At 31.2% G+C, this 24,723-nt stretch overlaps 1 protein-coding gene across 2 annotated transcripts in view; it reads right to left on the bottom strand.

Annotated features, from left to right (window-relative positions):
- LOC118205154 (protein CIP2A homolog L-like) overlaps positions 1 to 22,754 on the bottom strand; it is a 29,977-nt gene extending 7,223 nt beyond the window's left edge. The window contains exons 1-3 of one of the 2 annotated variants that reach the window (XM_085813205.1): positions 19,518 to 22,754; positions 16,995 to 17,056; positions 8,985 to 10,214 (exon numbers count right to left, since the gene is read on the bottom strand). In XM_085813205.1, the coding sequence (XP_085669331.1) occupies positions 16,996 to 17,056; positions 19,518 to 22,459 (3,003 nt within the window). In that variant the 5' untranslated portion in view covers positions 22,460 to 22,754 and the 3' untranslated portion in view covers positions 8,985 to 10,214; position 16,995. Of the gene's footprint in view, positions 1 to 8,984; positions 10,215 to 16,994; positions 17,057 to 19,517 lie in introns of those variants that run through there. The other variant, XM_035377443.2, reaches the window with a different exon arrangement.
- Between the last annotated feature and the right edge of the window lie 1,969 nt (positions 22,755 to 24,723).

Here is a 24,723-nt window from a genome sequence, read left to right as displayed (position 1 = left end):
CCTGCAGTGTTATAACCGGTATTGGCTCTTGTAATAGATTATGATTAGCAGAGAGCTGGCAAGCTGCGGCGGCACAATTATTCAAATTGATATTTAAAATCTTCATATTTACATTAAAATACAAAATCAATCTCTTTAAAAACATATATCTAAAACTATATACAAGATTAAAATCAAGTGTAAAAATATTTTTTTAAATCCAGTTAAAATAAGTATATATAAAATCAATCCCATTCAAAATATGTATATACAAGATCACAATTTTCGGTAAAATAGTATAACCAAAATCAAATATATATAATAAATAAAATCAATTTTCCAAATTTTTTTTAAAAAAACACAATCTCATTCAATGAATTTCTATATACAGTTAAACAATATCAGTTAAAACAATAATTAGATAAAACAAGGACCTTCTAAAATACTTACCGGAGGTGAGGGCAACTAAATCTTCAGATCTACTAAACAATTCACAAAAATTTTCGACTTTATATGGACAAAAGTATTTAAAATACAAAAATAAATATACAAATAAAAGTCCCCGCCGTAGTGCTCATTAAAAAAACAATCATATATCTAAATGATCCCTAAGATATTTAACATATTCTTTAAACACAGAGCATGTACGCGAAAAGGCATCATGTGCACAGTCATATTTGGTCCCAAAACGATCATTATGTTCCAAACAGTTACCACAATTTCTCTCCTCACTTTTACATTCTTTCTTTTCATGTGAAAGGGAGCAGCCAGCACATCTCAACTCAAATTTGCAAAATTTTCTTGTGCGGCCAAAACGCAAGCATTTGGAACATCTTCTAGGATTCAAGTATAGTTTAGCAACATACGATTTCCATCCCAGGGAAACACGTCCGTCCTCCAAAATGTAACCCTGGCATTCCGAGGAAACAGCAAAAACTCGATGTGTCACAGCCTTTTCAGATGCCGGAATTCTAAAAAGTGCTCTCGCACAATCACCCGTACAACTGCAATCTTCTTTTATTCTTTTTAATAGATCTTCATCTTCTACACAATCTCCAATGTTATACATAATTATCTTAGGTTTGATGTATTTATATTTTCTGGTTTTTACAACATTCTTAAGTTTATCCTCCTTAGAAATTGCACACTCAAGAATTGCCACCTCATATTTATCTTTTAACTTAACAACATCATCATCATTCCTCTTAGTAAAGGCATATACAACCCCAATGCCCAATTTACTAGGATCAAGTTGTTGAGTGATCTCCTCATAAACATCTTTCTGTTTATCTATTGCTCTCAACAAAAGTTCATTATCTCGATTTTTCTCTCTTCGTGTTTTCCTCTCTGGACTCTGATTATTCACCTCAACAACATTTTCATCAACCATGTTCTTATTTTAGTTATTAATATGAGCGTTGTCATCTTTGGAATCTAACCTATTCTTTATTTCTCTAATCTCATTCAGTATCTCACTAATACCATCTTCTCTTTGCCTAGTTTTATCTAAATTGAGTTCATTGGAGCAGAAACGCTCTACCCATCGAGCTATAAATGTCAATCCAGATGACAGATCATGAATTATATTTTTTGCTATGCGTTTCTCTTTCATCACATCAATTGTATCAAAAAGACCTTGGTATTACTGTCAATACCTCTGTTTTATCCATATCCTGATCTGTATCAATGATACTCTTATTAAAACTTTCCTTATTTTCCAAAGAAGACATATTTAAATTCGTTTAGTTTTACTAACGCACCACGGAAGGAGACAAATAAACCTAACACATACATTTACATAACACAATCAACTCTAAAATAAGTTAAAAATAAACAAATTCCAACAAAATTATTCAATTCCAATATCGCATTAAATTTCTAATATAAAATTCACAAATATCCTTAAATATTTTTAAATTACAATAAATTACACTATAAATTATTCAAAATTCCTCAAAACACAATATAAAATTAAAGTTCTGCAAGGAAATAAAGCAATTCTAATTATTCGACCAACGCTGTTACACCAAAAAATCATTAAATATATCCTAGTAATTAATAAAATACAAAACAACTTTTTCACTTGGCGAAAAGACTAAAGAGTACTGGTGCAAAACAAGAAAGTCAAAATGTAAACATTTGGCCGCTGTGCTAAGCCTAACTTCAAGTGATAGATCTAAAAGTATCCAAATCTTTAAAAATATCGTTCAAAAACGTGCATAAATTTACTTAAAGATAGATTGAAGCTCATATAATAAAGACACATCAAGAAATCCCAGTTCGTACGAGCTTAAAAGGCCAAAATAGCTTTCAAAAGTATTTACATATGCTAATAAGCCACGTCGAAAGCTTCAAAATTTAAACTTCCTCAATCTTCGTAAATATCCAGCATCCAATACAAAGTAATACCTTTTCTTAAACCGGAATGCCTAAGGAATCCTTTGAAAGTAGTTTCACAACACAAAATTAAATATGCACTAAGAAACAAGCATTTTAAAAATCACACACCAACTATCCAAGCGACATGACTAACAGGCCGGACAGCTAATTCTTCGTTTCGTACTGTATGCGTCCAATTCATTCTTTTTTTCGCTACAAGACTTTCCTCGTCTTATAAGGACTATATTGTACCTCTGCAGCATGAATTTTATGTCTGCCAGTAAAATTTTTGCGGAATTACGGCTAAAATCAGAAAAGTTAAGTTTCGCACACTAATGCACAAATAATAAATTCCACATTATACTGGGCTAAATTTAAGGAAACATTTATTATGTAAACTCAGTATTTCAAAATATAATTAAGGAAAGTCTTCCCAGCATTTGTATTTTGTAATTTTACTGAAAATATCCCTGCTAAAATATTCCATTGGTTTGGGTTTGTGCTTTTATGGCTATGCCTCGAGAGCTATCTGCCTAAGGGAAGGGATGCCCTTCGTGGAGTATTTTCTAAAGGAAACCATACATTACACATGGGGAAACCACGGAAACACCCATGTAGACAGCCCGTTCGCGGGATTCGAACCTTGGACCGAACTACCAGTGTTCAGTGACTTTACCGCTCGGCCGCTGATGGGCAAGTATTCTATAGAAACTAGTAAAACGTCTTATAAGTACCCATAGTATTCTATGGGTTTCTACTGACTTTTACTGTTTTCTATTGATCTCTACTGTTTTTCTTACTGGTATCAAAATTCCCCATAGACACCAGTAAAGCTTTCTACTGGTATCCATAGAATTCTAGAGAGTTCTGTTGATCTCTGTAGGTTTTTCTTACTGGTATCAATTGATACACATGCAAACACCATCAATGTCAACAGAACTTTCTACTGTTTTGTTTGGGATTTAATGTTTTCCATTTATTGGTATCAATAGAACTATTTTCATATGGTGGTGTAAATACAGGAAACGCTTAGCACGTATTGAATTTTACTTGCATAGTTTTTTCCATAGAAATTTACTTTTGTTAAATATGTTATTTAATAAACAAATACTTATTATTACGTATACATGAGTGTGATTACATTCATACTTATTCACAAAGATGGAATTTTTACAGTATAAAAGTTAATAATTAAGCTTTTTTGCATCGAGAACTATACTAGTCGACAAAATTAAGCAATGGAAAACATTTTCCCACATTCCTCCTTAAATACCAGACAAAGCCTACGTATTTGATTGCCATATAATATCACTGTGTCGCTGAGATGAGTTTATGTGTTCCTGTGTGCATCGCTACGCCAGCAGGAGATATAAAAATCCCATCCATCTACTCAGTTCATTCCGTTTTGCAACACAATATTGATTTTTATTATCTTTCTTGAATAATCTTGCTGTTTTTTTTTGGGTGAAATGAGTACACATCATCGCTTAGACAAAGGTACGAGATGGAGAATCGTGGGTAGGCTTGAGGCAGGGCAATCCCGAGCTGAGATTTCACAAGAACTACATGTAACACCAAGTGTCATTTCTAATTTGTGGAATCAGTTTAAAATCAGCGGGGCAGTGTCCAAAAGACAAGTACAAGATCGCCTGAGAGCCCCAGAGATTAACTAAAACCAGTATTTGGTACTTTCTGCCAAGCGCCAGAGGACGTCTACAGCACCCAACTGTCTTGTGACCTAGCTACTGCCACAGGAGCATCAGTTTCAGCTAAGAAAGTTGTTAGAAAACTCCATGAGACAAGACTGTATGGCACAAAGCCCGCTATTTGCATCCCACTTACTCCATTCCACAGAAGAGACGGTTTACAATGGTGCATACTACATCAACACTGGACAAAGGTTCAGTGGGCAAATGTTTCTCTTCATGAATGAGTCTATACTCAGTCTATTTAATAGTGCACGTTTCTAAATCAGATGATGGTAGTTCAGTGGTTTACTAATTTTTAACAATATTTTAATTCACTGTGTGTACAGAGCGTATTCTTAAGCCGCCGCCTTCAACATAATCAAACTTTATTCACTCACAACAATGCGAGCATCAGCACCCTCTAGCCTTTTTTCCTTTCAAATTATTCTACACTCCCCACCTGAACTCGGTGGAGAGTTCATCTTTCAATAATATATTCTAGAATATTCAATTAATATTTCGACAATCAATCCTAGAGAAATGGTTAAATATAATAAACATGCGTACATAATTATAAGCACATAAATTTCACAAAACATTAAATGATACCTATCAGCGTCAGGAGAATCAAACCTAAAAATACAAACATTAGTTAAGTTCCATATTATATAAAAATTATATAGGCCTTTTTAAGGTACCAGTAGGTGTTTTAATTATGCAAGATCTTATTTTACCATCTCTGCCTGGCATTAATTCCAAAATTTTACCTATTGTTCAAAGATTTCTGGGATGTTATTTTATTAGCAGGCAGAGATAGTAATCATCTACCAACCAGAAAATAAGAGGGCGTTAATGGAGAAGGTTCATCGGGATCGCTAAACACGTAGGTAATTTGTCTACAATTAATCATTGCCTCGATTTCAATGAGCACTGTTTCAAGCTCTTTCACAATAAGGGATGATCAACCAATAATTTTGCGTAAAGTGGATTTTATGGTTCGTACCATACGCTCCCAAAACCCTCCCCAATATGGACCTCTCTCAATAATAAATTTCCAATTTATGCCTCTAGCAGAAAAAAATTCTTTCACAGATAAGTCACTCAAACTTTTGAAAATATGTTTTAGTTCTTTGTCAGCTCTTTTAAAAGTCTTAGCATTATCGGAGTACATGGTGGTTCAGTGGTAGAATGCTTGCCTGCACGCGGGCGGGCCGGGTTCGATTCTCGGCCGCTGCACCATTTAATATTGCACGTTTCTAAATCAGATGATGGTGGTTCAGTAGTTTACTAATTTTAACAATATTTTAATTCACTATGTGTAAAGAGCGTATTCTTAGATCGTCGCCTTCAACATAAATAAACTTTATTCATTCACAACAATGCGAGCATTCGCGCCCTCTAGTCTTTTTTCCTTTCAAATTATTCTACAGTCTACAACCTCATTTTCGGTGATTACTGATATAGAGAGGACCTGGGACCCGATACCATCCCAGAAGCATCATGGAAAGGGGCCATTACGGTGGTGGAGGAGTGACGGTCTGGATAGGGATCATGCAAAATACCCAAATACCGCTCCACGTGTTTGACACTGGTTCTGTGAATGCCCAAAGGGAGAGGCAGGAGATCCCAGAGCCCTATGTGTGACTTTTTAGGGAAGATGTTGATCCTGAGTTCATTTTTATGGACAACAATGCACGACCACATAGGCCCACCTGGTTGATGATTATCTGGAAAGCAAGGATATTCATGGAATGGATTGGCCAGCCAAATCTCGTGGCTCTAGTCCCTAGTCCCATTGAACATGCTTCGGATGCTTCTGAGAGAACTATTGCAATACGCTAACAACTCCCCCCTGAGAACCATTCATGAGTTGGAAACTGCTCTGGTGGAGAAGTGGGTGTGATTTGCCACAGGCACTCCTGAACTCTCTTGTTAACAGCATAGCTACTGTTCTGTTTGCAAGAGACGACCACACACCATACTAACCACATTTCCACTGCCTTCTTTCAACTTCAAGTTTGAACAACATTACACTCTTGGCCGTTAATGATTGGCATTTTCATTGTTATTTTGTACATATTGTTTCATACAATAAGTTAGATCCCTATCTAATTTCATTTATTTCTATCCAGTATTTCTCCAGATATTTGGGAAAATGTGTTCCATCTCTTAATTTTGTCCACCAGTGCATATATTGTATGAATACCTGTTATGTTATAGATTTTATTTGTATAAAATCAGTATATAAAGTACGTGGAAGATTATTTACCACTAAAAAGTGAAATACAGGATCAGGTAATATATATTATATTACTATAAGGTATTTCAGTAATTCCTAAACTTTGAGCTGACAATCGGTGTTTGTTGAGAGACGTAAATTTTTTTAGGTTTGTTTGATTAAAGTATTATCATATTTTGTATATTGTTAAGTTTATTATACTTTTATATTAATGTTTATTTATGTTCTGAGAAATACAGGTAACATTTAGAGATGGTTATTGTATAGGAGTGGTCGTCATATTTGCCTATCATTATATTTCTTTATTGCATTATATTCTAGAATTCTCCCTTTCTTCCATACAGAGCATCCATGTATATGTGAGTCATAATAAGTTGCTTTATGTAGGCATTTTGCTATGAGTGGTAAGCTTTAAGAAGCTTTCAACTATGTTAAATTTGAACCCTTTGTTAAATTTCTAATTTGAAAGCCCCCCTATTCTTTTCGCTTTCTTGTTTATTTCATTATTTGACTTGTTATAGTCTTTCTCTTCCTGTAGATTTTTATTTAAATTTGTTTTAATTCATTGCAGGTAACTTAAAATTTAAGCAGATATTAGAAAATACTATCTGTTGGCAATAAATTTCTTGTTAGGTATAAAATTGCTAAACAGCAAGTTAATGCAATGAAATCTCATTGTTTAATTTTCCAATGAGAGATGTCAGTAAATAAATTATTACTAAATCAATTTAACATTTGTACTGAGGTCATTGAACCTTCATTTTGAAATCGCTCATTATACTGTGTAAATTTTTGGATATTTTGTAATTTTTTTTTAACTAAGAAAAAAAGTTAAATGCTTTCCTTTTTTCACAATAATTTATATTTGCTGTCTTTTTTATGCTTTCTTTTTTGCACAATAATTTATATTTGCTGTCTTTTTTTTCACTTTGCCTAAGATGAATCCAAGTTAAACCTTTCGCTTCCAGTGGTCTAACACTGAAATCACCTATTCAGAATTTTATAGAATTTAAGTTGGAGTTTTCTTGGGCAACCACATATTTTGGCAATTTGGCAAAATATATGGTTGCCCAAGAAATTTCAGAATTAACATATAAATTATCTATTTTTCTTCATGTGAACAATAAGTGTTTGCTTACCCTTTTCATAAATAGTGTAAGACAGCATCTTTTGGCATGTAGCAGAATTTCAAGATCAAAAGCAGCGTTTCATCAATATCGGCATTTTCTTGGTGTGACATGTAACCTCGCTTTTTGTGAAATTTGTGCAATAAAATTTCAATAGGGTTTGTGCAATGGCTGGTAAGTTATTTTCTCAACTTAGTGCCTTTGTATATTTTGACATTTTGTTGATGTGACAGCTAGAAATTCGTATATATCGTTCTTTATCACAAATGACAATCACTACTTATAAATGAAATATTTCTACAGCAAAATAAAAATAAAACAATAAATAAATAAATCTTTTTTTTGGGGGGATATGTGAAAACTTCAGCACATGTGTCGGAGATGTTTCCTTCTGTTTGAGATTCGTGAACAAGAAGCATCTTTGCAATGTGGTTAAGCTGAACCCCATTGCACAAAATGGCAATGCGCAGTTCGCAATGTTTGTCTCTGTTTAAAGGATAAGAACAGTTTTCTACAGTGTCATCAAAAATAAATCAAGGCGTACAGGTCTAGGGGTATTGTAATGTACGCATCATATTTTTAATATTAAAAAAACAATCAATAAAAATTTTGTTGTTTCTATTAATCATTACCAATATGTGAATTTGTTTTTGCGACTATCAAATAAACTTTTTTTACTGAGTATGAGTTAATGGGTTAATTGATGAAACTTTGAATTATATATTAAGTACACAGAAAATCCACTCAAAATTTCTCAGCTAGATAATCTAAATACCTAACATTTTGTAAGCCTTGCTGTGATGTAATTTTTTTCACAAAGTAATATCTCCAATAACAATGCAAAGTTAAATAATAAAAATGCACACTGGAATTTTTAACTCCTTAAAATTTCTTATTATATAAATGTTATTTTTTAGTTTTGCAACTAAAAGCAAAACAAATAACGAATTTTCAAAATAATTTTTTTTTTTTTCTGAATTAACATATAAATTATCTATTTTTCTTCATGTGAACAATAAGTTTTTGCTTACCCTTTTAAAAAAAACGCTGCCGCCTTGTAATTCGTTAGCACCCATTGCATTGCCATCATACACTTCACTTATCTAGGATTAATATCCGCATTTTTTTTAATGTTTATTGCTATTAGGAACTGTGTAAATGTATTTCGCACTCAATGGGTTACTCGATTTTCTGCAAAATTTTAATCTCACGTTACGAAGCATGCAGACCAACATCATAAACATAAGCGGTGTCGGATTCTTCGCAACCAATGATGGAAGCCTGCACCCACACTCAGTATCAAGCATGCAAAAAACTTTAAATGATATTTGTTAACACATCTTACTTAAAAAATACTTTTATGTAGTTTATAATTCTTTGACAGTTTTCATATTTATATACCAAAGTAAAATAACTTCTGTAAGCTGATAATTCTATTCCTACACTACTGCAGCTTTATAAAAGGAAAAAAACTCCCATTTAACCCTTATTATGTATATTTATACAAAGGTAACTAATAACAAAAATTCTTTTTATTTTTCTAATTTATGTCCCGTGATCCTTCTTTATAACTTCGTCAAAACATGTCGAATGGCACATTTTGCCCAGTCATCAAATTAGGTCATCCAAAAAGTTATGCGGCTTCTTGAAGATAATTACAAATGAAAGGTACTACAAAAGCATAAGAAACTTTCATTGAATCATATAAGTATTATTTTATTCAGTCACATTTTGCCATTTCTCAGGAAGACCGAAAATTCCATTTTTTAAAAGTTATCGACGAGCTGTTTGTCAGTCTCCAAAGAAGTGAACTCCAGGCCGTTTAGAGAATTTCAGAGTCTTCTGAAGAGATGAAAATCCGAGAGGGCAAGGTTTGATGAATATGTAAGGTGAGACAAAACATCCCAGATATACTCAAATAGTCTTTGTCTAACATTTATCAAAGTGTATGGCTCAACATTGTTACGATGGAAGACAACACCTTGAAGATTGGTCAGTTCTGGACGTTTTGCTTCGATTTCTCCTTTTAAAACTGCTATTTGGGAACAGTATTTTTCTGAATTTATTCTCTGGTTTGGCATCAGCAGTTCCTCTGTAGTCCCACCATATACAAAGCAATACTTTTTTCGGGATGCAGCCCCCCCTCTTGATGTTATTAAAAGAGACTCTTCTGGCTTACCTCTTGATTTTTCTTTTAATAACATTATTATACAGTATACATACAAAAGTAGGCATATACTGCTCTGTTATGCAGCACACGTACATCACAACAGCTTACATATCCAGTTTTCTTCAAATGACCATGTACTGTGTATTTATTTTGTCAGATAGTTTCAGAATTGTATAATTTGGATTTTCAGCTATTTGTTTCTCTTGATAGGTCATTGTTTACAAAGGGTGGTAGTCAGAGTAGGCATCACCTTCAAGACTCAAATTTGCAAGCTTTTCAACCCGCTTTCGAAATATGTCAACAAAAACAGTATTTTTTCCATACAAAACAAAAATTTTACAAGATGTTTGACTAGCACTTTTTTCCTTTTTTAAAATAAAAGAGCATAATATGACGAAAATGAATTTTTCATTTTTAGTATTGCATTGAAAGGAATAATAAAATGGCTCATTATTAATAATGAAATGGCTCATTATTTGAGCTATACAGTGATAAATGTCTATATTCTTTGCTTGTAGAAGTTTAAGCAGACTGATGAAGCTAACTACGGGAAACAAGTTGGAGCTCAAGCTTGCTGTTTCAAATATATCCAGTGCACTTTCCCAACTGAATCAGAGGTGAAAATAGTTTTCCTTAGGAAAATATAAGGAAAAAGAAAATAAACTATATAGTTAAAAAAAGAAATTTCAATTGTTAGCCATAAAAATATTTGCAATTAATTCACCCAAAAAGTAATGACCCCACTAGTGGTCGAGTGCTTTAAGATCTCAATATACTGGTAGTTCAACCGGGTTCGAATTCAGGCAAATGGGCTGGCTGCATGGTTTGTTTTGTTCATGTGCACAATGAATATAAACCAGTTTTCCAAAGAAATTTCTCCACAAAGCTATCCCTAGCCTCAGACTTGTGTGCTTTTGTTATATTCAAAAAACTTAACTTCGAAATAATACTAAAGTATGATTTATAATGAAGGTGTATTATCTCCGTTTGGTCAATGCTGAAAATGTTAATGCAGTGAGCGAATATGTGTACTGCTAAACTCAAGGACAAATTTACATGAGTGAAATTCTAAATACCCTTTGTTCAGCAGATGTATTTTGGTAGTCTGTGTCATTCGACTCTAACAAAGTTTCACTTATGTTGGATAATCAGGATATTACTGCATATAAAACTTTTACGTTTAGAATACAGTATTGTTATTAAAATATTGTCATCACAAATATGAGCAAGTAATTAGCCCCATAAGATGAGTTTTAGTTCAGTTCGTTTATTTGTAAAGGTCTTTCTTCATTTTTGTGCAGGTCTCATAGATTTACATTTTTGGCACATGAGTTAAACTTATCTGTATGTCATTATGAAATATTAGGAATGTTACATAAAAGCATCAACGAGGGGAAAATGGCAATCTAAATCATTGAGATCTAAATGTATAACATTAAAATTTTTTTATAAAAATTATAAATGAGGTATGTTTTAAATCACATGAACTCTTATTAATAAATTTCAATAGTCAGAAGTATTATTAGAATCATTTAACCACCCTCTTCTTTACAAATAGTTTCAAATAATTCCTTTTACAAATAATTAAGCCTGACACAAGATCTGTACCAAGTTGTTAGAAACATCTTCTGTTAACTAGATTTATGATGCAAGAGTTCATGAAAATTAAAATAACCATCATAACATCATTAACATTTAAAGCTAAATATTTAGGAAATCATTATTTGCAATTATTAAAAGTCATAAACAGTCAAGTCTGTTATAGGCCCAATACTTTTGTTCGTTATAATTGGAGTGCTTGGCTTAACAGGAACATATTTGAGAGTTTGGGGATTAAGGAACTGTCCGCTAAAATGCAATGTCTTTCCTGGCAGATGTGTCAGTCACCGAATCGATCTGAGGCACTGCACTAACAGAATGCATTCATTGTCTTGTGAGAATAGGCAAGTTTATTGCTAAGTTGAACTTTGAAAAAAAAATCATAGAAATTAATTTTGTGGTCCAATTGCTCTCATTTTTGACACAATAGAGGAACACTCAAGTAGTTATCACTATTAAGTTTAAAACTTTATCATTATTATTTTTCTTAAAAATTTTATAAAATCAATTCTAGAACAATAACATTTCTGACTTTGCTTAAATAAATACATGTGGGAAAAATAGCACAAAAGCATATTTTTCTACGATATTAATAAAAATAAAAATTTCTTTCATAAAAAAAAACCAGCATAGAAACAATAAAAAAGCAATATTCCAAAAAGTGAATTAGGCTTTCCAATCAGTCCCATCAAAAAAAAAAAAAAAAAAAAAAAAAAAACTTTCATTTGCTCTGGTGTCAAGTATGAAAATTTCCGTCTACTCTGAAGAAGGTAGGGCAACTCTAAGATGACTTAGTGCAAAACTAGTTGTTTCTTTCACAATTTATTTATAAGATCATTAAATAACAATAACAAAATCAATTCTTTGATAGCACTTCCATTACTAATATTTGATGCTCCTACAAAATCTTGAATTGTCCTAAAGCAAAATCTGCCTCCTGGGTTGCTGTTCGGAAAGCATGCATGCTATGATTTCTGTATCTGATTGTGCGTTGGTATTAGAATTACCATAACTATCAGCTATCACTTTCCAAATTTAGAAATATTATTATCATTACTGTTAGAAAATGACTCATTCATCATATGTTCTCTTAAATAATGTTTTTGTATACCCATTTGAAGTATAAAAAGTATTTCACTACATGAAAAATGAAATATTTATCTTAATCCAGACTCTTAAGAGAAATGAATAAAACATTTAAAACCATAGATCATCTACCCACATATCACCAGAAACAAAAACAAAAATAAACTAATGACTCGGGAATACATGCATGTGCTTATATCAGCTGACATAGTTAATAGCCAGCTCTGTTTATTTACATCACTCATCCCCACAATTAACCCTTTCATTCCAACACAAAGAACCAAATTTATCCAGTCTTAATAAATTCTATTATAAAATAAGGTGACCAATTTTTTTACCTATTTAAGGAAAAGTAAACAAAGAAAATTGAAATGACTGTTAGTATAATGAGCTAAATTCATGATATACTTATGCCTTTAAATATTTATAGGCAACTATGAAGTAGTTAGAATGGTAGAAAAGCTGTTATCTCGTTTGATTTCCATGTGGTGAAGGTGACCAATTTTTTTACAATGAAAAGGAGGACAACAAATTTTTAATATTTCAAATTGTTTTCATTTATTACTCTGTATAGGTGGTTAGCCAAAATTTCAGCAGTTTCACTTTCAATGGACTCTAAATTAAAAACATTTACATGAATGTCCTAGTTAACATTATAATATCTTACTACTATTGGATACGATTTGATGCATCAGATAAAACCATTACAAATGCTACATTTTTCAAGTCTCCTGCAAATATATTATCGCATTAATTTTTGAATACTGATTTAATAATAGCCTCACACTTTGTTCTGGCACATGAAAATTTAGGATTGTGAAACTTTTTCAATAATTTCGTTGTACAATCCATACTACGAGAACTTTGATTATGAATTATTGTATGAAATGAAAATGTTCCCTCCATTACAGCTAACTGTTTTTCCTCTTCTAAATTATTTTATACTTGTGTTGAAAACAGAGTTGTATAATAAAATTATATTAATGAACAAATAAAACGTGAATTCTACTTAGTAAAACACTTACCTGAGTATAATAATTATACAGGGAAAGAAAGAAATTTATATTTGTGTCAGATGTAAACGCAAACTATAATATTATAGACACGTTAAAATAAACAAAGTAAAGTGGGCTCAAAGTGTGAGGGTACGAGACAAGTGTGGCTGCGTGAAGTTTTGATATGTCCAGAATGTGCTGTATATGCATTTTATAATCATGTTTTTTCGAACTGCACCATCACATGACGATTGACGCATAACATTTCGACGCGGCATCTTTAAATAATACAGAGATAAACAGATTAGTTGTAAAATATTGAAAAGGAGGACAGTTGGGAGGACACTTCTTGGGGAAGGACAGAGACTACCAAAGGAAGACTGTCGTTTCTAAAGGAGGACGATTGGTCACCTTAATTATAATAGTCATAAGGCTACATCTAGCGGAGGAAAATAAAATACTAGTTAAATGTTCTACTTAAAAATTCATATGTGCTACACCCATCATCAGAGTCTTTAAATGAAAATTCATATGACACACCTCGGCATAAGATGGTGTTTGCGGCCAATGCATATGTATATACTAAAATATACTTTAGTATACAAATATTTATATACTAAAAATTGCAAAAGAATAACTATGCTATAAGGCAAGTTGCAAGCTTTATTATCCTCTAAGTACAGAAGCAGGTGCGTTATGAAATAATTTTAAAGGAAATTATCAAATATGCATTTAGAGGGGATAAAAATTAACAAAATGTATCAAAATAAGCACAATTTTCCATCCAAATTTTGCTTCATTTCAAAATTTTGCTTTAGTATACTGAATTACAGGAAGATGATAGTCTGAGTTTACTAGGACGACATCAGTTCATATAAGCAAAATGGAATAAACAATGTAAAATTTATTTCTGACCAATGCAGCTCAGTCTCAGTGATGTCTTACAATAATATCAATATTTTCTTAAATACATACCATATTTTATAAAATGTAATTTTTAAGTTATCAGTAAAAATATCTGAAAATAATTTATTGCTGAATGGGAATGTATTCTCTCATCATTGAGATAATGTTTTTTATTATTATTTAATATGAAATTTTTAATACCTCTTTCCAACTTTTTAAAGAAAATTGTTTTTGTATGTAGTCATACTGTGAATTACTATTTCTGGGCATAGAAATCAAACGAGATAACAGCTTTTCTACCATTCTAACTACTTCATAGTTGCTTATAAATATTTAAAGGCATAAGTATATCATGAATTTAGCTCATTATACTAACAGTCATTTCAATTTTCTTTGTTTACTTTTCCTTAAATAGATAATATGGATCTGAACATCATTTAAAAATCAGTATCCAAGATCATTTGAAGTGACACTTAATTTTTATTCTTTTATTTCCATCATAATTCATTTTGTATTGTTAATGTTCATTATCACATTTCTCAGTTCTATTATCATTCATGTTTCCCCCTTTTAACTGCCTAGGTCATAACATACCTCACCTAATTACTGTTATTTGCAATTTATTGAAACTAGAATTTTCAGATAATAGGCATTAAATTGTAAATATGTGTAGGAGTATTAAGTGTTTAGGCCATGTAAAGGTCTTAATCCAGCTCTAGGTAAATTACTTAAAAGTTTTAATCAACCTTTTGCCACAAATAAAAGAATTTCTTTAATCAAGGGTGTGATTATTACTATTAATCAATTTGTGATTTTTATCTGATATTTCAGCCAAGTTGAATTAAATATAAAGTTGCAAGGAAAGAAGCAGAAAATTGCTGATATGATTAGTGTAGTAAACATATTTAGATCTAAATTAGCATTCCTGAAATAACATTTACTAACAAATTTGCTTATGCATTTTCCAAATGTGAAACATATTACTGGTAGTTTGGTCAACAAAACATTTAATGCTACATCATATATGAAAATTATGGAGAATCTTCTTCCTGATTTTACAAAATTAGAATCTGTTGTAATATTTTTTGTTAACCCATTTAAAGTGTCTTCTGATAATGTATATGCTGCTTAGCAAATCTTTTGAGATTAGAAATACAGATGAAATAGAATTAGAAATAAATCTGCGGAATTAATATTGTTTTAAAATCACATCATAATGATAACATTAACATGCTTTGTGATTTAGTGTATAAAAATAAATATCCTGTTTTAAGAAAATAGGAACATACCCGTTTTCAAATATTTTGTATCTAAAAACAAAATATCGATTCTAATTTAGATAACTGTTTGAGTATACATAATTTTAATCACACTCACAATTATATAACAAATTAGCAGATGGTTTGCAATATTCAGTCTATTTGTCATTGTTTGTTTTGCATTTATAATTTAAGTGCATAATTACATTTTTTTAAATAAAATATTTAACATTATAAAGTTTTTTTATGTGCTCCCTATAACTTTTGAATTTATATTATGTTCTTAATAATAAAAAAGTTCCCAAGCTCTGTCTTAATGTATGAATTTTGTGCCAAAGGAATGAAAGACATCTTGTTATTATTAGGGTAACTACTGACAGCTGCCATCAACTAGCACTATGTGGAGTGAAAATAAACATCCATCATCCTGAAAAAGAATGGTGTTCACAATAGAAGTGTATATTTCTAGCCCTCAACAAAGCAGCCTATTGAAGATCTCATAAAAAAGTTCAGAGGTTGGCTTATACTATAATGCAAGCAGCAAATCACCAATATTAGATCAAACAGTAGTGGATGTAAAACACTTACACTAATCCTCAAAGAAATCCTTACACAGATACTCTCAAGAAACTAGTTTGTGTTACTCAATCAATCAGAAAGTGGCAAAGTTGCAATTTTACTGTACTACTGTCATAAAATAATTAAAGCTGTTAGATTCACAGAGGAGAATGGCATATTATGTGCATCTTAACAAAAATAACGAACTACTGTTAAACATAACATGGTGGTCAGATGAAGCTTGGTTTCATTTAATGAATGGTAGATCAGCCCACAGAATAACTGTATAGTATATGAAAACCATCATAAGATTTATGAAATGCTGTCCCAGTCAGAAATATTAGTATTTGGTGAGTAATCTCTAGATGAGATTGCATACTAAATGTAATCAGCACACTTTTCTTCCTTATGGCTTTGAGTACTGTTCATTATCTGAAAATCTTTAATAACTCTGTGAATCAACCTGAGCATGAGGCAATTAAAAAGAATCCACCTGCATTAGCATTATAATAATGAGCTCTATCAAGACTATTCATTAACAATAAATTTTAGAAAAAGCATATTCTCAAAATGCAAAATAAACGAGTTCTCAAATATGACAAGTTAGATTGTATTAACCAATCACCCTCTTATTAATTATTCCAGAAAATACATATTATTTTAAAAGACAAATTACCATAAATAAAATTTAGGAAGAATGCAATTAAATGGCAGATTTTGAAGATACATAGGTTGTAATAAATGTCTCAAGGGACAAATATTAAAAATCTGTTTACTTGCTGGAATTTAAATGATACAAAATAAAGAATTAAAAATAATTTTATATCTGAAGGTAAGTACTTCCATGCAATTAAAAAAATCAGTTAATAAGTCCTATATAGCATTAAAAAGTTAAAGGAGCAGCCAACCAAAATATATAATGTCAATAAACTATATTTTAAATCAAACAATCAAATAATATAAAAAAGGAAATTCATCTTAGCACTACACAAAGGAAATATCCACTTACCTCATTTAGAAGTTTCCCTGTCTTCAGTCAAACAAAATTTCTTAGCAGCATCCAAAAATTTCCTAAAATTATCTGAATTAGAATCTGTATACTGGTATTGCCACATAAATTCACAAAGAGTAAAAAATATGCTCCAAAGTTCGACCATACGCATTTCCTTCCAACAAGCAGGAACCTTATAATGACTACTAAGTAACCTTTATTTACACACCGGTCAATTAATGCTCTTTGATCCTTTCGTTCTAAATCATACAGAAACTTCAAATTAATCTTACAACATTCAGCCATTTTACTATTTAAACCACAAAATAGCAACACACTTCCTAACCAACACACACACACCACAAGCCCTTACAAATCTTTTCCCATCATTCAAATTCACCACAATCATGCAACCAATTATGTCATAATAGGGTTTCCATAAGATTCAACTACTCAGATTACCATAAATGAAACAACTTTGCGATAATACAAGGGGCACCCTTAAATCTACTCTAACCGCCAACCTAATTAAAGTTACCAAATTTCCACTAAGACAAATCTCCAAATGGGGATCATAGTAGTTAACCCTTTAACTGTCAAGTTATTTTGATAATTTGGATACACAAATTGTCAAATTTTTTTATTGGAAAAACCAAATGTAGCCGAAATAAACATCTCCCGATATATATTCGGGTATGACAATACGATGCACTCAAAAAAAAAAAAAAAATTACCCCAAGAAATACTCGGGCGTGACATTTTCGAAAACCAGTGCTGTGCCCGAGATAATCTCGGGCATGACAGTTAAAAGGTTAATAGATTAAGGCAAAGCAACTCGAGGGCTGTTTGCCTATAGGGAGGGATGCGATTGTGGAGGATGTTTTAAGCAAAACTGGCTCATATCTATGTTTCCACGTAACACCTCGGAAAGACCAGGAAAACCAGCCATGTAGCCAGCTCATTTGCCAGGACTTGATCCCCACTTCTACCACTCTATCCAAGAACTGCCAGTGTTTGGTGACTTTACCATTTGGCTGCTATGGACTTGATTAAATACAAAAGCTCTAAAGATCTTATGCTTTGCTGAATGGCAATATTCTCTAGCAGTTTATATGATCTGCACAGTGGCAATATCTGACAAATGCAGCTTCTCCATTCACTCATACATAGTTTCTCAAGGTATAATCATGTCTACAGATTTTGCCAAAACAGGATTTTACATGCTAACTGAAAATAAAATACTTTTTTCAAAGTATAACAGAAATTTAAAGCAGTAGTAGGAATTAAATTAAAAAAGCAATAACAGTGATCATAAACAAAATGTTTCAAAATTAATTTCTTTGCAATATTTGTAAGATATATGGACAACAATCAAAATTGCAAATGTATAAGTATTTGCAGCAAATGATGTCCATTTTTCATGGAAAAAAAAAAAATTCATAAAGGATTAAAAAATTTTCTTATTAATGCATTTAACATACGCTAATAAGATCAAAAACTAGAATAGAATAATGACATAATAAAGAATTGATAGAAAAGATTAAATTAAACTGATAGATATCACTAGAGACGTTCATTTGCATTTAGGCAGCTGAAGAAGATGGTTTTGTGGTCAAACTATCATAACTAGTCTGAAAAATATGCAAAGATTATGCTGATTCTTGTTTTTTAACTTATCCAATAATCATTATTCAACGTGTTATTTTAACCTAAATGATAGGCATCATGTTTGACAGCATTTACTTGACTCGGCAATAAAGAGTTATGTAATGGATTTAACAGAAAAATGTTAATTATTTTTACTGCATCAGTAGTTATTTCGATACTAGACATTTAGTAAACATAAGATATTTTGACTTACATCATCTATAATTTTAAGTATAAAACAAAACTTTAAAAAGTGCTAAAAATTTGTAATCTTTGATTACTTTTGTAAGTTTGTCTTGCAAAACAGACCTTAACAGATGCTTAATTTTGAAGATAAAGTAATTCTGAATATAATGGCTATTCTCATAGAAAAAAATAAAATTCTCATACTTTTTTCCTAAAAATCACCTAATTTACAGCTGAAAGCTCTGAGATACTTGTGTTAAATATTTATTCTTCCAAATAAATAAATACAACAGTATTTTGAAATTTCTCAAATTCTAAACAGTTAACCATTTTTTTAGCTAAGACATCTTATTATTTATATTAAATTACATCATCAGTTCTTTCTTTATCAAACTAAAAATTAAATTTAAAAAAAAATTTCATATTTGAACTTCATATTTTGTTAATCACAGTTCCTTTTTTTAAGAAGCAAAAATTTTAATCCTGATCATTATTTAAAATAATTTTATGTATTTATATATTTTATAAAAAATAATTTTATTGATGTGCTTGAGGAAAACATAAATATTACAAGCATAGTAGTTTTCTTTTAAAGAGAATAACAATTTTTTTTCTAAAAATATAAAAAGAATTTTTCAAATGCAGTCCCTATATTAGTTCTTTTAAACTAAAAGGAAAATATAAAAAAAAAGATTAAAATGGCATTACTTTCCTTCAGATTTTGGAGGGCAAATTTTTCCACTAGTTAACTGATGAATCATTCCTGTTATTTGCTTATGCTTTTCAAGTTCAGCTTTTAAATCATTAATTTCTGAGTCTTTCTCTTGCATTACATCTTCATAATTTTTTTGTAATAATTCTAGTTCATTTGTCATATCATTGATTCGAGAATCTTTTTCTTCCAAAGATGATTCATACTGCTTGCAAAGTACTTCCAAAATTTTGATGTCATTCTCTAATTTAACTCTCTGGTTATCTGTTTCTTTCAATGTACTTCTAAGTTTTTCAGAATGAATTTCCAATTCCTGTAGTGCTATGTTTTTAACATTTATTGATTCGTTTAATTTTTTAACAGCTTCGTTTAGATCTTCAAGTTTTGCATTTTTTAGTTTTATCATTTCAGTAAATTTTTCTTTTTCATCTTCTAGATCTAAGATTCTGTTAGAAAAGTCTTCTTCTTTTTTAACCATGTCCTTTCTTAAGGTCTCATTTTTTTCTTCTAGTTGACTAATTGCTTCTTGAGCAGCATCAATGGTTTTCTGCAAGCTTGACTGCTTTTGCTCAGAATTTTGCTTCAGCTTTTCTAAAGACTTCTTTGACTCTTCTAACAACTTTTGTAAGTCTTCATGAGATTCTTTTAAATCTTCATATGCTTCATTTTTACTTTTCAGTTCTTCTCTTACTTGCTGAAGTTGACTTATGAATAATTTTTTTTCTTGATCTTTGAGAGCTATCTGTTCAAATAATTTTATTTTTTCTTCTTCAATTACTCTCTTTTGATCGCATACTCTAGCCATCTGAACGTCCATTAGTTCTTTCTGTTCAGTCAAATTTGCCTGTAAAACTTTAATTTCATAAAATGCCGTTTCTAGTTCTGTTTCAAGGTCTTTTTTCCTTTGTTCAATTTGTGTGAGTTTTTCAACAGATATTTCATTCAGCTTTTCATAGTCTTTTAACATACTTCTCAATTTCAAAGCTTCTGCTTCTGCATCAGCTTGGCGACATTTATACTGAGTAATAACTCTGTCAGCTTCTAATAATGATGCAGATTTAGCATCTACATAGCTCTGCAGTTCTTGCTCCCTCAACGTTAACATAGCAATTTTATATTCATATATTTCCATTATTTCAGATGATTTTAATTCTTTAATCTTAAATCCTTTTTCCATTTTCTTTATTAATGAATCAAAAACTTTTTCTTTATCACTATTATTTGAGTTCTTTACAGATGGCTGTAAATTTTCACTTGGAAAGGAGGGTGAATCTGTTACATCAGAATTTCGATTACCACTGCGCTGAACACTTGAATTTCGAACAAGCAAACGTTCACTAAGGATATTCAATGGACATTTACCATTGCTTAATGATAATAATAATAAGCCTCTATTAATACGTTGAGCACTGTTTGAAGTTAATGCACATGCAAGTAATTGCATCACGTTTATATTATTATAAAGTCTGCAAAGAAACTGATTAGAGTCTGGATTTGAAAATAAAGAAATAATTTCAACAATAACCAGAAACAGATCTGTACCCAAATCTCGAGAATCACAATCATCTATGGTTTGTTTACTTAGTAATATTTCAGCCATTTCTTCAAGAACATGGATGTTTAAATGCTCAGAAATAAAATTTTTGAAATCAGTCTTTTGACACAGTGAAAGCATAATTTCAAAAGTCACAAGTTTAGTCTGTAATTCTTCTTCAAATGAATAAAAATCTCCAACTAAAGGCACACACATTCTTTCTAAAATATCCTTCAATATACTTTTCACACTACCTTCAATACATTCAAAATTCTTGTCTAAATAAAAATTAATTATAAATTGTAACAGCTGTAAAGAAATTTTCAACATAGTCTGATCCACATTATTACTTTCAACACACCATTTGCCCAATTTTGGATGGATTACTAAAATTCGTCCAGACTTGCCATCAATGGTATCAGGAAAACACAAAATGGAAAATAATTTTTCCGAACTCTCAGATAATTTAATTAAAGAAAGAAGAAGTTTTAAATATAAAACGGTATGAGGAGTGGCATCAGCATATAAAGCCTTAGAAATTTTTTTCAGGCATCTTGTGAATTTCAGAGACTGGATAAAACATTGCTGATATTTTGGCACCTCCATTAAGTCAAGAAAAAGGTCTAAGGCGGCAGTGGCACATTTTTCATCCATACTAAATAAAACTTTGATGATAAGATCAAAGGTCATCATTAGATGCTCCTCAGTCCATAACTTATTTCCAATAGAAATGTGAGGAGTCAAAGTTGCGAGTATTGATAAGGCATACAATATAATACTATGTTCTTCATTATCAAGCATGGTAACAAGCCTTTTTATCACTTGTTTGATATCAGGTATACTACAGATATAGTTCTGAACTCTTGTATTCTGACGACATACATTTGATAAAATATGTATACAAGTTTTCCTGAGTTGTGATGATTCATCTTCCAAAGATTTTAAAAGGACACCAATTAAATTTTCAAACTGACTTTCTATGTAATCGATTTTAACACCATAAGTAACATTTTCGAGTAAATGAAAACACTGTAAAACTAATGCATCTTTAACATTAATACCATAATTTTGCAAAAATATGGATATTGCAGAATGCAGATGAAATGTAGTCTGCAAAGTTCTATTTAAATAAACATCCTTTGATAAATTTTGAAGCACAGATACAGAACGTGATATCAAACAGCTCTTTGTATTACCATCCAGAAATACATTTACAATATGCGTTATGCATTGGGAAGCGATGGGAGAACGAATTTTAAAAAAATTATGATGAGATTTATCAGCTGTCAAGCAAACTAGTATTTGCAAATTCCGTTGTAAATGTTTAATATTATCATCCGTTTGAGACAAAGCGTATTTGTTGGCTGATTCTAGGAACGCTGTTACAACGTTATTGGCATCCATAACGTCTTTACACAAAAAAATAATTTACAGCAATGATATTTTGCACAGTGACGTTAGAAGTGTGAACAGTTTACGTACCTTGCAATATGATGACTTGATGTACGAAATTAAATTTTTCAGTCATTCAACAATTTAATATTGCATACAGAGCATACTGCATACGAGTTTCCCAAGTTCATGGCACAGCAGGTTTTATTTGGTTTGAATGTATTCCAAACATCATATCAAAAGCAAAACAAATCAAATCAGATTTTGAAATAGCCGCTAGCCGTTGCAGACAAACATACAAAGTAGACAGATGTCTGGTTTTGCACGCGCTAAGTCTTTTTGCGCTGATGGGCGAAAGTTCAAGCTTAGGTGCGAAGGAAAAGTATATAGGAGTAAATTCCGGAGAACAGCCTTGGTTGCGCCAACTTGGCTCCTTTAAGGATATGGGAAACATTTCATTATACCAACGAATGTAAATATCATATGAGGAATAGGCGCTAGGCAGAAAAGGAAAATATATGGGGAAAAGCGGGATTAAAACGTGTTAATATTTGTATGGTATCTGATTGCTAATTTGGTTCCGTTATATTGATTGCAACCAGATAAAAGTGACCATATTCTAAAGAAAGTTAATAAACTCAAAATGATGTGAAAGCATAGCCCATGCCACAAAATTCGCTCAAGTATTGCTGAGTGGTAAAGCAGAACATATATATCTGAGTACATTTTTTATATCTGAATAGCATTAAAAGTCGAGTAATGTGCGTTTATTGCAAAAACGGAGGGAAATTACTTTTAAATCCGATTTCATATGTTTAATATATCACATTCCTGCCCATATGCTCTACATATGTATCAGCTAACTAGCTACTTTTGAAACTTATTTCTGGATGCGTATTTTGTATTATAGAGGAGAGTAAAAAGGAACTTCGTACATTTTTACACGAGTTCGAAAGGCCAGAAAGAAAAGATGGGACAAGTAAAATTAAAAACTATGGCCCATAAGTAATAGAGAGAGGAAAACAAGGAGGCCTATAGAAAAAAATCTGATGTGTACACCACATGATTTCCTTGTATTGGAATATTAAATTGGAATATTAAATTATACGCATTTTTTCTTGCATTTCATTTAAACTTATTGAATTGAATTAAATCTACTTCGCCGACAGCGCATAAACCACAATAGTATAAATGCATTCTTTAAAATTCACTCTAGTATTTGTTTACCATAGCGAAACTCGCGCTAGATTCACTTAACAGTATTAATAATTATATAACAGTTAACTTATATAATAATTATATACCGGAAACTAAGTTAACTGTTGTATAATCCAATAATTATATAACAGTTAACTTATATATTTTGTTCATATTATAACTCATAATGCACAAAATTTATATCATTTAAAGAATAGAATTATCTAATCGTTGCCACATGTTCTATTCAAATACTATAATAAAGCTAGAATGATGTATAAAAGAAATTAAGCAAACAAAACAAAAAAAGAAACAGTTTTTACAGACGATTGAGTATTTCTCATTTAATTAATTCAGTTCTCACTTCGCGAGAAGGCAAAAATACATAAAAACTCAAAATATCTATATTAAAAATTACGAAGTAAATCTTAAACACTTATTTCCTCGAAAAAATTCCAGAAAGAATTAAGCATGATTTAATTGGCAATAGTAAATGAAAGCGTTATCTTTGTTGTTGTGAAGCTAAGTTTCTCTAGATTGGCAACAAATCCACTAGTCTCCTGTTTCAAATGTAAATATCAATGGCAGCCATTAAAAAAAGGCTTAGCGACACTTAGACAACTTTAAAATTGTTGATAATTCTAAAAATATTGCACACAGATTTACTAAAGGCATAAAAACCTTAACCGGAAGATAAAAACAACATAATACAATCATTTTTAAAGCAAAAAATGTACAATTTACCAACATATAAGAGTAAAGAAACTGAGATCACTGAGCCGGGTAATAGAGTGGATATATATATAAATATATTTATATACGTTTGGTGCGGCCGATTGCAACCAAAATACGAGGTGCACATCTACATGTTATAACAGTCCTATATACAAAATTTCAACGTTCTGAGACTACTCGTTTCTGAGTTATGCGAGATACGTACGTACGCACGCACGAACGTATGTACGTTCGTACAGACGCCACGAAAAATTCTCGTCAGAATTAATTTTAAAGCAGTTTTATATTTTTTTTGAAGGAAAAGAGTATTTTATTCTGTCTTTACGTACAGATATCACGCAAAA

The sequence above is a fragment of the Stegodyphus dumicola genome, chromosome 3 (genome assembly GCF_044657685.1).
Source record: "Stegodyphus dumicola isolate Sdum_Otavi_A_Nest chromosome 3, ASM4465768v1".
Lineage (NCBI taxonomy): Eukaryota > Metazoa > Arthropoda > Arachnida > Araneae > Eresidae > Stegodyphus > Stegodyphus dumicola.
This window is presented reverse-complemented; position numbering and strand designations above follow the sequence as displayed.